Here is a 15,463-nt window from a genome sequence, read left to right as displayed (position 1 = left end):
AATACTGCATGTGAACACCAATATTTCACACATATCAAAACTTTTAATTTCAGATCAAGGAACTGCTGCAGTATTGTTGTAGTGTTAGCTATATTTCAGAATATGACAGGGGAAAAATACACTACCAAATACATTTTTCTTAAGTCTATGAAATAGAAGACCTGCCTCAGTTGAAATCTGAAAGCTGTGGTGTGATCCATGAGGCAGGGTGAGCAACCAGAGCTCATCTCCTGTCTACTGCAAGGAAGTGCAGCGGTTAAATATGGAACTTTCCCTGCCTGTTCTTCACTGTCATCTGCAATCGTACCACAGGAACATTTGGTTGTGGTGATCCATTCTGATTGCTACTTCTGACTGCTACTTCTGACCTGCATTCATTCCATTCAGAAGTACAGCTTGAATCACTGCCATTGGCACCAAACCCTTTTCGGTTTAGAATTTAGTGACATTTTGTCCTGTAGAGTGGCCTAATTGATTTCTGGGATTAGAGCTTTGAACCAGGATGGTGTTGGCTTTTCTAAGTGTGACACAAGACACTTTCTTTACAGAAGGATAAAACCACAACTGTCTAAGCCTGAGTGGGTTTGTGGTCTAGGGCTTTAGTAGCCATTACGGAGTACACGAATGATCTGGGCCTAACGCTGGAGGTAACGTGACTTTTGGTTTGTGACCTATTTCCTGACATTTATGCTTTTCAGTCAAAACGATGGATATTTTTTGAGGCTGCTTCAAGGGGACAATTCACACCTCTCTGCTGGCAAACATGGGTCTGAAAATATAAAGTCATGATGCCTTGTTCTGCAAATGAATTCACTGGAATCTCAGAGTGCTTTTATACCCAATTCTGAAAGCAATTTCTAGTCTTTCTTAGTCATACCAAGGAGATTGCTCTGCCAAAATCTATATGGGGCCTATAATTACTATGATAGATTACTAGCATACTAACCATGTTTAGGAATAGTCTCAGGAGGTGGAAGAGTCAGGAAAAATAAAATCAAGACAGGTCTCTCCAGCAAAAAATTATTCTCTTAACAGATCTCCCTTAAGTATTTGCTACTGACAGAATCTGGTGATTTATCATTAAATAGTAGGTTCTCTGTATAATAGCTTCTGTATTTGATGTTCAGTGCAAACAACAAGAACGTGTGGAAATACTCACTGAATCTAAGTCGTCTTTCCACAGACTGGCTGAGATTTCTGGAACTGCAGAAAGACTACAAATTTCACCTTGTGAAGTAACCTTTTTCTGGGAAATTTCCCTCTTGACCTTTTCCAGTGAGGCCATTACAGTGCAGTTGTGAGAACATAACAGTCACTCACTGGCTGAGAGTCGTGTCCATAAAATGCTCTCCTGCTGTCTGTTTTGAAAAAAATCCAGTTTCTACACAACTGAAGGCACTTTCAACATTGTTATCTTGAGCACTGTACAAGAATATGCTTGATGATATGCCACAAAATGCATGTGGTTTGTTGCCATAACTGATTTCTTATTGCTTTATAAATCATGTAAATCACTTCTGTTTTATTCCAAGGATGAGTAAGAGAACACTTCAGGACAGTTAGCCAAAACCCTTCCATGCTGGAACAATCTGTTTCAGAAGGTGCTTCTTACCATGGAAATAGTAATGACGCTGTTTTGTAACTGTTGGTTATAAAATAACTTCCACGCAGTGTACTTACAAAACAAGTTGGCTAAGGACACCAGTAAGCTGGCCTGGGTGGGGCATTGGTATGACTGCTCACACATCGGTTAGATAACATCTCTACGTGTCGTATCTTTGAGCCCAACACACCGCCCTGTTACATCAGGGGCACTCGGAGAATCTCTGCGCCCTCTGGTGACCGGCGACCGCGTCACCGCTCACCCCGAACACGGCCCACGGGAGAGGCGGGACCCTGGCACCCTCTGCCAGCTGCAGCGTCGCCCCATTGCACGCACGGCAGCAACAGGAGGGCTCCTGAGGGACTGAGATAGTACAAAACGCAGATTAATTCCAGCTTCAGCTGATGAAGCCTTGCAAAAGCTGACCGGTTCTATTCACGACATGAGCGTCTTGTAACACACTGAACTTAAAACGTTTTCGAATGTAACTCAAACTCAGTTCTTAGTTGACGGAGGCTACCCAGTTGCCTCAGCTCACGGGGGCGCGGGGAAGAAGTGAAGAAACTTAAGAGCTGTGGCCTCAACGTCACTCTGAACGCCAGAAACCGGAACAGCCCCAGCAGAATCCGCCCCCGCAGCACAAACCGCCGCTCCACGCGCGCCCCACAGCCGCGCGCATGCGCAGTGTGCTTTGTCGGGCACCAGGCAGGCGCGTGACACGCCCCACCGCTCGAGCACAGCGGTCCAGAGGCCTCTGCGTGACTTTCACGTGCCACGTGACACTGGACGTCACCGCGAGGCCGCGCGGCGATTGGCGGTCGACGTTGCGCACGCGCCAGTTCGCTCCGCGCTGCGCAGGCGCAGCGGCTGCCGGCGGTGCCGGGCCCGCGGGTGCCGCAGCGGCGGGGGAGACGAGAGGAGAGCGGGGCGGCGGCGGTTCCTCCCCTGCCCGCCGCCGCCATGAAGATCTGGACCTCGGAGCACGTTTTCGAGTAAGTGCATCCCGGGGACGGGGAGAGGGACGCAGCAGGGCTGGCCGTGGGGAGGGCGGCCGCCCCTCCGGTGGGCCGAGGGTTGAGGGGGCTTCTCCGCCCCTGGGCTGAGTGCCCCGGGCCGGCTTGGCGCCGCAGCCCTGCCCCGACGGCCGCCGCTCGTTCGTTTCCATTGACCTTCCGCCTGCGCGTCCTTGCCGCCTCGGGGTCACGCTGCTGGGACGCGGGCGCCGCCGCTGCCAGCGGGGCGGGGGATTCCGCCAGCCGAGGGGACGCGGCCGGTGGCCCGTGGAAGCCGCTTAAAGCCCAAGCGGGACGCGCACCTGTGAGCGGGATCCAGCCGCGGTGTCCGCCCCGCTGAGGGTCGGCTTTACGCTGTCCTTCCCTTCTGGGTGTAGCACTGACCAAGGCAGCCTGAGTCGCTTCATGGTGTTGGGGCTCAAGCGCTCCAAAACTCCTCTGTTGAAAAATGATCCAAAGGAAACGTTTGTTAGAGGAAGGTAACAACCTAATTGTTATTACCGAAACCTGAAAGAAATTGCAATCTTTCAGCATGATGTCACAGGGAAAATGTTCTTATCTAATTATAAGCCAAACTCTGGAGTCATGAGTAGTCAGGACACGCCCAGCTTGCATGTACCACTGTCCAATCCATGAAATAAATGTTTTAACAGAGATCCTATTAAAAACCAAAGGTGTACAACTTTGTGTCTGGATTCTATTTTGGCAGCCACCCCTGGGAAACGGTGACGACGGCTGCTATGCAGAAGTACCCAAACCCCATGAACCCCAGCGTGGTGGGAGTCGATGTCCTGGCCAGACACGTGGACCCCACTGGGAAGCTGCACAGCCACAGGCTGCTCAGCACCGAGTGGGGAATACCCTCCATCGTCAAATCCGTGCGTATTGTGTCGCAGCGCTCTAAGGGGTGCGGGAGGGAGGGGGAGCTCGTGAACCAGGTGTTGTAATAGAAGTGTATAATTTCATAACTCTGATGGCTTACAAATAGAAGCATTTATGTCTGAGGAAAGCTCAACACCAGCACACACAGTGACTTCCTGATAGCCAGAAACTGCCCAGCTCTTAGGCTGCTTCCATCTTGAAAATGAGATTGACCTCAACTGAATAGTTTTATTTTAAGCTAAGCCCTAATTCTGTTGTCTTGGTGTCTGTTCTATACAATAACCACTACTTATGCAGTAAAAAAGTTGCAGTTGGCTAGCACAATTAATCCCATATATGTTTGACATTCTTCTAGATCATCGGCACGTGCAGAACAAAGACGTATGTTCAGGAGCACTCTGTTGTTGACCCAGTGGAAAAAACGATGGAGCTTAGATCCAGTAATGTAAGTAGCTGTGTTTGTGTGATTGAAATATATTACACATTATAATAATGCCTTGTAAATTTGAGAATGAAAATCATCTTGAAAATGACTTGAAAATTGTATTGAACAAAGAAGTTAAAGGTTTAAGTAATGTGTTTGTAGTTGACCAGTTCTGTTTTTCAGAAAGGAACTCCTAGATTTTTTTGAACTTGTCAGCATCAAACAAACTGATAAGCAGGACAGGAGTAGTTTTGGGGGTAGAGGGCAGCGTGTTAAGAAGAAATTTTTACAAGCCATTTGGTGTACACTGTCACTGTTTCCTAACCATGTAATATTGTGCTCTTTGTCCTACTCCATCTGTCTGATTCCACTGTTGAAATCTGCTTGTAAATGTGGTAATGTATACTGGGAAATGATCAAAAAACTTAAAGAGAACTAGATCAGCACATGCTGAACTTGGAGATTTCTCTATCTTGTTCTACAACCCTAATGCTTGCAAGAAAGTATAATGTTTAAATCAGATAAAACTGCAGATTCAAAACTAATGTTTTTATTTGCTACATTATTTTCATATCTTTACCAAGGGGTAATCTTATCTTGTATTCTACAGATTTCATTTACAAACCTAGTGTCAGTAGATGAGAGGCTTGTCTATAAACCACACCCTCATGAACCAGACAAGTAAGTACCTGTTTGTTCTGAGATTGCCCTAAAGTAGGACAGGCTTTGAAAATTTCTGTGGTTTCCCTTGAACAGAAGATGAGGTTTACATCACTGCTGTTACGGTGACTTGTCTAAAAAATATTTAAATGGACTGTCATTTTCCCTAGTGACATTGGTTCTGCAGAACTACTGAGTAATAGTGTCATGCTATGCTGGAGTCCAGATCAGATCACCTTTTGGGGAGCTGTCCTGTGCCCTATCTGTAACTGAGTCTGTGTATGTCTTCCGTTATCAGCTCCTTGTCTCTGATCTCTTCTTCAGCCTGAGCACAGAACCTGCACTAAAAGGCACATTAATCTGCCTTTAGTCTATAATTTTGGAGGCTTGGGTTTTGCTGTTTGTTTGGGTTTTGTTTGGTGTTTTTAGGCAAGTTTAGAGCTTGCTGAGTCTATACTACTGGAACTAATTCTGAAGGATCTTTCTAGGGATTCTGACAGAAGAGGTTCTCTCATGAAAGTCAGAAATGTTAAATCCCTGTTGTTGAAGGTGATGTCTTAATACTGTTTTCTCAGTATACCTTCATTCCACACCTGCTGTTTCTGCCTTTAACTTCCTGCTGCTAAAGATGGAAATAGTTGAGTGCCACAAAGGGACACTCAGACTTAATGGGGATTCTTGGGTTTTATTTTATGAGTAGAGGTGTAAAGCAGTTCAGCACTGTGCAAGTGGATTGTGTGGGGCAAAAAGTTCAGTGTTATACAACAAAGCTGATGAGGGAATGTACCTTTTGGAGAGGAACAAGTTTCTTTCAGCAATACATTCTTTTTTAAACTACTCAGAATAATTCAGTTTCCTGCTCTCTGTTTCAGAACCATTTTGACACAAGAAGCAATAATATCTGTAAAAGGTGTCAGTCTCAGCAGTTACCTAGAAGGGCTAATGGCAAACACAATTTCTTCCAATGCTAATAAAGTAAGTACAATCCTTGTGTAAAATGTGTGATCACTGGCTAAATGACCAAGAGAATAAAAATCTCTCTTTTAGTTTTTGCCTTTGTCAGCAATGCTAGGAAGGGTTCACATACTTCTGCTTTTACTGGACAGACTGATTGCTCAGTTTGCTGGACTTCCTCTTTTTTTTCCTTTTGTGAATTAAGATAATAAATTATTGTTGGCAAAGTCTCTGAATCTTCACTGGAAAAAACATCTTCACTCCCTTAGCACTCTGGAACTGTCATTCTTTTGCTGCCTTCTTGATGCTGTCTGTTAGTTTCTGCTGTTGAAAAACTGTACACATCCAGACAGATCAGAAGTAGTTATGTGGGAGTAATTAAGCAGTGTTTTAGTTGAGGGTCTGTCCTCTGGAAATCCAAAGATGTCTTCAGTTCAGCTTCGAGAATGGTAAGACGATCTGGATAAAAAGTCTTTCGTGGTTCATAATGTGAGCATTGCTGACATAAGGAATTTTTTCATTAAATGTAAGGCGGTCATGTTCTTGCAGTACTCTGGTTATTGAAGTAAAAAGTATCACAGAGGCATGTATTTCTGTACCTTTTCTTTTTTTAACTATTCTGTCTTTAGTCATTTTCAGTAAGACAGGGTTTAAACTATCATTTACTAAGATTTATATGCTGATAAACTTTTCTTTAACTGTAGGGCCGTGAAGCATTGGAATGGGTAATTAATAGACTGAATGCTGAAATTGAAGAGTTCACAGCTTCAGCAAGAGGAACCATGAGGAATTCAATGGCAGCAGCAGCATTTGTAGAGAAATAATAGTAAATAAACCTGTGCTACTAATGAGGTTTAACAACCTGAAGCTTCACTCTAAACCTAAATACGTGTGTCCTTTGTTATTTAAAGGCATACCTGTGTATTTGGCATGTTTCAAATTTAATTTGGAGAAAAGCTGAATTCTTACTAATGAGGCTGATGCACACAGCCTAGTTAATCTATTGGTTCAGCTGGACAGAATTTTGGTTACAGATGAAGAAATAATTTTCAAATATAGTTTCTGAATTTACATGAACACTAACTTATGTTTTCGGATATGAAATAGCCTCATTTAGCAAAGAGGCTGCATATGGTGGAGGAGACTGTCATGTTAGGTTAACTTGTATGGAATTTTTTTTCTTGTGTGACTTCTGGACTACCTCTTTTGGGACCAAGCCCAAAATTAAACAAAATGGTTTGTTCCAGCATTGGTTTTGTTTGTTAATTCTTGATAGTAATGTGATACAACTTGGTTTAATAGAAAGTTTCTTACTTGATGCTTGAAATACAGAAGAATGTACAAAGTATTTTTTTATAAGCTTTTTAAATTGTTTAACTGGTTGAGCTAACATGGTACTTTGTTTTCCAGTCAATATAGGTAAAAAAACATACAAAGTGTCTCTTATCTACTAAGATGTAAATTCTGTTCCTAAATGCAACTAAATGAACTGGGCGTACAGTAACTTAAAATAAATTTTTATCTTAAGCTTCTATAAGAAGTGTCTCCATTTCTAAAAGCCTGTTAAATAAAGGGTACAGTAAGCACAGAGCCTTAAAATCTTGCAGACTGCTAGGGCATCTAAGAATAGCAGGTGTTAATGCCAAAATTTCAAATAACCACTTAAAGAACTAAGAAAATCTTTGTGAAGCTGGCCAAAGAAATACCTAAATATAAGAGGAAGTAATATTAAAGAATGTTACTGATATACTCATTAACTTGATCATGCTCCAGAAATAACCTGTTACGTCAACTGAATATTGTGTTGTCCTTTAATTTAAATGTTGTTTTAAATTCCAGAGGTTCCTTTACCTTTTGAACTAATTTGCTCACAATACAAGGCACTTTAAATGAAGACATTGAGAACAAAAGGTTTTCTACGGTTTGTGTTTCTTTCTTGGTACTCACTGCAGATTCTTGGTACTGTCACCAGTCATTAGCTGTGGGAACTTAAAGGTCAGCGCTCGACGTCCTTACGCACTGTGCCAGTCTGCAGCAGTCCTGGTGACTTCAGCAGGAGCTGTTGGTCCCATGAGGCTCCTTCAGTGCAAAGGAAAAATGGAAAGACACAGCCCTGAATTAGCTGATGCTCGTATTTTGGTGCCAGAGGCTTTTCCTGGAATTTTGATCCTAAGCTTACTAGTGATTTCAAGGCTCTCCCTCAGCCTGTAAGATCTATAATGTCACCTGTCCCAGCATATGTTATGTTGCATGCCATTTCTGTTATTTCAGAATTTCCTATTGAAAAGTGTCTGCTGTATGGAGAACCAGAGCTTATTTTAAGTGGTAAACTCATGGGAACACATTCTTCAGTAAGATTTGTGTAGGGGGCAAAAATCCAGGTGTTTATATATATACATATATAAAATAAAAAAATGTAACTATTCTAAATATTTTTCTAAAATTATTTGAGACTACCTTACTAAATTGAAACCATTGAGGTTTGCCATGCTTTTATAGATTATTACAATTGAAATAACATTTCAGTTTTAAAAGTGTGAAACTTCTGCAAAACTACCATCATTTCTGATAAAAATGCAATGCTTGGAACTCATTTTGAATTATTTAAATGATTGTTTAGCCATTAGCATCACTTGGTATTTTAAAGTCAATTTTTTCTTTTCCTAATTTGTCTGCACTAAGGACTGCAAAGTATGAACTCACCGTTTGCCCTTGCACTGCAAAAAAACCTATTTAATTTTTGCAAGCATTCAACAACTTCCTAAAAGATCATTATTTTCTTCTATTTTATTTATATGCCTGCATTCTCACGCTGACAGAGAGTACGGCTTTCTGTATGTGTTGCTTTTAAAATAAAAATTTATTGGAGTTCTGGCTAGTTCTTGAAACTTTCTGATCTATTTAGTTTTTATAGCTACTGGGTGAGTACTCTAAAATGAGGAGGGTGAAGGTGAAGAAACTCTCTTCTTTTATATCCTAAAATGCACATTTACAGCTGATGTGGTCTTTTTTGCTTCATTAGTAACTCTGCTTTTCTGCAAATCCAACACGTTAACTAGCAACCAGATTTCAGAGTTTGCTAGATCCTGTGGGAAGACTTTCAATCTACTTGGATTGAGATTTGTGTGCTACAATTTAAGGAAGGGGTCTATGCTCATGGATTCTAGTGCTAACTATTCTTAAGAGCAGAGGAGGACATAATGTTTGGGTCCACACAGTCACATAACAGCTTGTCTGTTTACCCCCATTTCTCACAATAGGAGACTGCACCTAAAGCGGCTTTTCTTGATGGGGAGTAGGGGACTGTGTGTGCAGCAATTGCAACGTATGTGTAACAGCACAGGAGAAGGAAGCAGATACCTGCCCTGTGCTCAGTATGTGTTCAGATGGCTTCTTCACTAGCGACTTCAGCAAGTCTTCTGTTCCCAGTGGGTCAACTCCACAGTGTGCTGCAGGGCTGTGCCACGGCTGGTAATGCTCCCTGAACGTTGGATGCTATGGATGAACGTAGGACGCTATGGATGAATATAGGATGCTATGGATGAGTGCACTGATAGTGCAATGAGTGTGACCTGAGGTAATACAGAGAAGCTGTGGCTTCTGGTGGGTAGAAGGAATGGAGGAGGTGGGTAAGAGAAAGGAACTAAACTAAAGGGGCAGGGGGGGCAGGGGGAGGAAAAAACATACCACACGAAAACAAAAATGTGGAGAAGGGGCAGAGGTGGGGGAATGTAATGTGAACAAATGGGTGGCTATTACTCTCGTGTTCTGCAAAGTACTGCTTTTGACTATCTGAAATGATGAAAGACGTGCCCATGGAAGAAAGCAAAATCCTAAACTTACTGGGACACTGAAATGACTTGTGTCTATATGAACAGTAAAATAATACCACTTTCTTTAGTCAGCAGTAGAAATTAGGTAGTTTTAAAAAAGCTTAATTTACCTGAGAAGTATTTATTTTTGCTGACAATGGGTGTCAGCACCTGTTCAGTTTAAAATAGTGGTTAACTATAAATGTAAACCAGTTGTTCGCTTTGGAAAAAAATGGAAAAAAAACTTCAACCACTATTTCCTACAACATTGCTGATCTGTCTATTGTGGTTTATTTTTGCAGTTAAACTGTACAGTCTAGCGTATTTCCAATAAATGTCATGTACAGTAAAACTAAGCACCCAGTGTCTAGTAAATGCAACCGTTCTAAGCCCTCTGGCATTGACAGATAGTCAGTTCAAAGGAAAGATCAGCATCCTGTTGAGGTTCACGAACTGAAGAGTGCTGATAAAGAGCTTGTATGAAAACACTGAGTCATTTTAGAATCCTTCTATTTCTCAAGACGAAGGTCGTTCTTTCACTTGCACAGGACCTGATCATTTATTTCTCAAATAATTCGATAGCTGTGCTTTATATGTTGCCACAAAACTGAATTATTCTAAAGGTGAGGTTACATGTTATTAATACAACAAAGCTGAGCTAATTGCTTACCTTCAGTGAAAGGAAAACGGTCCTGTGTCTGTCCGCCTGCCTTCTTGTTCCTGGCTGTGCTGTCCTACTTCTTCCCTTGCCCTGCAGAGAGTGGTCTTCACACCTTTTGTTGAGCCAAAAATACATTAACATGAGAAGCGATGTAATCTGTATGCAGCAAGCAGCAAGGTGAGACACGCTGAAAGAGGAGAAATGGAGGATCTCCTGATCTATAGGAAACTATTGGGTGGGCTGACATTATGTTGTTTCTCCAATAATTTCATATTGCATCTACTAGAAAGAGTATGTTATTATAACAGAAAAAAAATGGACGTTTTGTAAAACAGTAACATTGTTAAGTTAAAAACTTCATTATCTTTCTGCTCAGACACACATATCACAACAAGTCCAGCACATGATGCCTCTTTTACATTTTTCTCCAGGAGGGTTTGTGACAGTCCTTTAATCAAAAAGTTTAAAAACAATGGACTAAAAGAAATATCAGCTAGATAACATATATATTATATAATATGTATTATTATAAATATTATTATGAGTGATGTATATATTCTATATTATAGGTAATGTATATTATGGATAATCTGTGTTATAATCTTTTTACACCACATTAAATTAAACAATTGTCCCTGCTGTAAACTTTGATATTCCTAGAGCCTGTTCAGCTTGCAGAGACTCTGGTAAGAAATCTGTTTTATAATATGGCAGGTAGCATCATTTGAGTTCTTGTTAACAGGTTTTTTGGGGACTATGTTGATACTATTTACCTGTAAGATAACTGCTTTGGTTTATCTAGATTTACACTCATTTACATATAGCTGTTGCCACAAAATCTAGTAGGTATGTTGTAAAATTTGGAGTAAGGAATTATGTATCAGAGCCCATATTTGGAATTTATTTATAATTTATAGCCATGTCATATTCTGAATGATCTAGCTGAAGTACTAGAAGCACTTAACCTTCTTTGCCTGATGCCCTGTATGGTTTTATTTTCTCTGTTTATAATTGCCAGTTTTGAGGGATATTAGCAAGCTATGCAATTTCCCTGCTTTTCCTGTGAAAGAACAGGTAGAACAAATGGAAGCAATGCGCTACTGCACACATGATGTTATTTCCCCACCTGCAAAGTGAGATGCAATGGCCCTTATTCACCTAGGATGCCAAGTTTCCTTTGTCTTTCAAAGAAGCGTAAGCATCTACGAGACTTTTAGATGTCTTAAAATGGTCTCCAGACATTTAAGTCACCTAGCTGTTTTTAAAATTTTTGTTCAATATTATCAACTGTGGACAGAATGTTTTGCATTATCAAACTATTTAATCATAGCATTTTAAAAGTAACATAGCCAACAAAAGTTATTAAACACATTAACACAGGAACTAACCCATAAGATTCTTAAAACTTGTGTGTACCTGAGTTCTGCTCTGCAGATCTTGGGTCCCTCCAGAGAATCTTTATGCCTGGTTTTGTAGAGTGGACTGCTGAGAATTTGGATGACATTGCACATTTCTTTTTACTTTGAATCCAGGTGTCCAAAAGTGAAAAACTAACATCTTCATCTGCTTCATCAACCAACCTTCCAAATGTTGTCCCGTAATAGCAACCAGCACAGAACTGCAACTTTAAGATTAGAGCTGATTTCGGAGCAGGTTTTTTGCTGGTGCTCTGTGCGGAGTGCTGGACGTAGCGAAGAGGAGATTTACTAGGAGATGACCCGTATTGTCATCAGCATGGCATGATTTCCAGCAGCCGTGGAACAGATTAGGGTCATCAGCAGAGAGAACAGCAGAGCTTTACCAGCACAGCCCAGCATGGCTTACGCAGGCAGAGAAAGGAGCTAAATCCACAGCTATCAAAGGTAGGAAGCATTCTTACTGACCTGTACTTTTTATACAATAGTGAGCATAATTCCGTGTTTCTTGACATTGTTATTTCATAGGAAAAAGTACAATAACTTTGCCATTTTAAATTAAGGCAGAAGGAACACAGTGAAAAGACTATGGAGCTTCTGTTGGAAATCACATTGATCCTGGCTTTTTATTATATTGTAATTTGCCTTTTGTATTATTCTCCCCTGTACAATGCACTTGAGAAACTTTTAAAATTAAAACCAGTCACAAAATGATAGTGTTGTTAGGTAGCAAGCGGGGTTTTTTTTTAAGGGATTATTTATTTTCTCTATGAAGATAACAGAGCAGCAAGCAAACTTGTAATTTCATCACAAATCATGCATGTTAAGGAAAATGCTTTTGTTTTGCCTTGTACTCTTGATAGAATTACAACCATGCTGCATGAGCTCTAAAATTACAGATGCATTATTAAAAAATATTAAGTGTATTCAAGAACTATTTTGGGTCTCATCATTGGTATATAACCATTTCTTTTTTTTTAGTTTGGTAATTTGTGTTGTGCTAAATCCCCACAATTTTAATGCATATCATTCCTGTCACCTTCAGTCTGTGTTCAGCAGACACCTGCTTCAGCTAAGAGGTGACCTCAGTGGGAGTTCCGCCCATGGTGATTATGTTAAATCCATTATATATGCATCTGGACATCAGTTGTGTAATAACACAGGCAAAGCTTGGGTGTATTCACCTGAAAAGCTGCGGCCTCGTGTACGTGTATATCTTTCCCTCTCTTGGTCCATAAAATATTTTTGTGATGACTCTCTGAAAAACTTCTGTGCATTCCTGTGTCTGGAAAGGCAACAGCAGGTTTCAAGTACTCTCTGTTTTGCAGCAGTCTTGAGATGAGCAAAGGCAGCTGTAGATCAGCCTCTTGATCTACTCATACTATAATTAGATGCACCTTTATGTACTGAAATATAAGCTGGTCTGTTCCCTTTTTAATTAGATGTCTGCCTTTGGTTATTTTTATTCGACAACTCAAACTAACCACAAATAAAAATTACTGTTATTAAAGTGCAGGTTTCATGTCCAGAGGTACAAAATAAAAGTAATAAAAGAAGACCTCTTTTTATCTGAAAAACAAGTAAAACTGATGTTGCTGAAATGTGTATTTCTTAGTCACAGAATCAGTTTTGCATACTGCTAGCTTTCAAAAATAAAACCCGCACACGCTGCAGAGAAAAATACTGTTTTCTTTGCCATTTTTGCTAGCATCATCAGGAAGATGCAAATTTCTAGTTAGATGTTACGAATCAAAAGGAACTAATCCTTCTCACCTTTATAGTCAGAGGCCCAGTTTGACTTGTTGCCATTTACAACTGCATTTTTTTATCTCTCCATAACCAGTAAGCAGCCCAGTATCTGAATATCCTATGGTATCTGGAAAAGAAGAGCAAAACCATTTTAATATCTATTCTGTTTCATAACTATTATTTTATTCCAGACCTTCAGGACAGGGAGATGGCATTGGACAGGAGGGTATTCTTTGTCAGGCTATCACAGATGCTAAAATCTGGTTGAATAAGGAGAGACATGCCAGGACAGAAGAATGTCTGATTCTGTACATATTATTCTGTCCTTGGACTTCTGTACTGGTCCTCTGTGAAGGAAAATATTCCAAGTAAGTCGGTGAGCTCTCACTACTAGAGTTTTTCTGCACCAAAAGAGAAACAACTAAGAGACATAAAGATCAAAACTGTATGTTTAGTTATTTTCAAAAGTAATATTATTTGGGTTCATTATGTCTTTTTGTTTTCTTTTGGCATGTTATTAGAGATCTTTAGTTTAAAATACTTCTGATTTAACACCAGTCATGTTGTGGATTTACTTGGCTTTTCAGTGTCATCTCTTCAGTCTGCCTGGACCTACTTGGTCTCACTTTTTTGGCCTCCCTGGACCCCTCCAGTGTCAAGACTTCAGCCTCCTTGGAACTCTTTAAAATCCCCTTTTCAGATTCTTTGGATTTATCCAGTCTGAGCTCTTCATCCTCTGTGGACTTCTCCAGTCTCACTTCTTCATCTTCTCTGGACCTTTCAAGTCTCTCATCTTCAGCCTCTTCGGACTTCTCCAGTAGCTCTTCAATCTCCTTAGAGCTCTCCAGTCTCACCTCTTCAGATTCCTGGGAGCGCTCCAGTTTCTCCTCTTCGATTTCACTGGACTTATCAAGTCTCGCTTCATCAGGCTCTCTGGATCTCTCTGGCGACAGTTCTTCAATCTCCTTAGACCTCTCAAGTCTCGCCTCTATACCCTCCCTGGATTTCTCCAGTCCTAATTCTTCACCCTCCCTCGACCTCTCCAGTCTCTCTTCTTCACCCTCCCTCGATGTTTCCAGTCACAGCTCCTCAGCTTCCTTGGACATTTCCTGTACAATCCCTCCATCCTCACTAGGTGCCTCAGACCACACCTCCTCAACCTCTTCAGAATCACTAGATCTCACCGATTTTAACTATTCCGTGTTTCAGGGCTCTGAATTATCATCGGCCTCTGAGGATGCTTCTAATCCCATCTCTACGCCCTTTCTGGATGTCTCCCATCTCACCTTTCAAGATGCTTCATCCCTCACTTCCTCAGTTTCTTTGGACATTTCTAATCTCACGTCTTTAGCTCGCCCTGACCTGTCTACTCTCACATTTCTGGATGTTGCTAATCACACCACTTCAGCTTCTCTTGATCTCTGCATCTAACTGTCTTAACATATTCCTTTTCTCTGCAACCTGTCTCTAAACTTTCCTCTTTTATGTGCTCTAAGTTCTGTCTCTGAAAGTTCTTACCCGAGGAAAGCTTAGGGCTTTACAAATACATCCTGGCATCTAAATAGAACTGGGCATGAAAACAGGTTATACAAATCTATAATGGTGCCTTTTTTACAGCTGCATAAACATCAATATATATATTCTGGAACTTTTGTAGAGCACAATTTCTGTCACTAATCTAATGCATGGTAGCTCTCCCAAAGGTTTACCTTTTTTAATTGAGGCTGAATTTTTTATCTCTCACGATCAACAAATAGTAAACAGAGCAAAATGTGCAAATAATTGCGTCCAAGTTGTGTATCTCCAATAACGATTTAAATCTGAGTGCATTGCACTGAGTTGCAGGCAGATGCATTTCACATGGAGGTGCAGAGAGACACGGTGGGAAAACTCGGGAAAAAAAGAGCAGGTGAGAGGCAGAGGGCAGGGAGAGGAACCAGAGACGGTGTGGGGCAGGGACAGAGGGACGTGAGGCTGAAAGAAAGACGTCCAACTCCACTAGCATAATTTTTCCCATGAGGCCTAAAATAATCTTATTGATAATTATTCTATCTATCAAACTGTCAGATGTTACCATCAAAACAGCATTTGTTTATAAAATCCCCTTTATCAATACATGTAAGTAGTGCAGTTACGTGTGTTGCATCAAATACATTGCGTAGGTAGCAGAGAGGGGTTCCTTACGTCTTTGGTGCTTTCTTGTATCTTTTTGTTATCGTTGTTATAGTTGGGTTTAGAAAACAAGTGTGTCTTGTTTCAGTATCTATCATTGGCACCCTTTCTGTGTTAA

At 40.9% G+C, this 15,463-nt stretch overlaps 1 protein-coding gene across 1 annotated transcript; it reads left to right on the top strand.

Moving 5' to 3' along the window:
* Positions 1–2,461: 2,461 nt before the first annotated feature.
* PRELID3B (PRELI domain containing 3B) lies at positions 2,462–8,424 on the top strand. Its single transcript, XM_065850068.2, has 6 exons — positions 2,462–2,595; positions 3,326–3,494; positions 3,854–3,943; positions 4,533–4,603; positions 5,455–5,557; positions 6,241–8,424. Exons 1-6 carry the CDS (start codon positions 2,564–2,566, stop codon positions 6,358–6,360), a joined length of 585 nt encoding a protein of 194 aa, XP_065706140.1. The 5' UTR covers positions 2,462–2,563; the 3' UTR covers positions 6,361–8,424.
* Positions 8,425–15,463: the final 7,039 nt, after the last annotated feature.

This window comes from Patagioenas fasciata, chromosome 16, assembly GCF_037038585.1.
Source record: "Patagioenas fasciata isolate bPatFas1 chromosome 16, bPatFas1.hap1, whole genome shotgun sequence".
NCBI classification, from domain to species: domain Eukaryota; kingdom Metazoa; phylum Chordata; class Aves; order Columbiformes; family Columbidae; genus Patagioenas; species Patagioenas fasciata.
The sequence above is the reverse complement of the archived record's forward strand: the minus strand, read 5'-3'. Positions and strand labels throughout refer to the sequence as shown.

What these genes read in the sequence shown, in the direction of transcription:
- PRELID3B (XM_065850068.2), top strand. Translation starts at nt 2,564, where the DNA reads ATGAAGATCTGGACCTCGGAGCACGTTTTCGA. An exon ending in TACCCTCCATCGTCAAATCC is followed by an intron (nt 3,495 to 3,853) that starts GTGCGTATTGTG and finishes ACATTCTTCTAG; the next exon opens with ATCATCGGCACGTGCAGAAC. An exon ending in TGGAGCTTAGATCCAGTAAT is followed by an intron (nt 3,944 to 4,532) that starts GTAAGTAGCTGT and finishes TGTATTCTACAG; the next exon opens with ATTTCATTTACAAACCTAGT.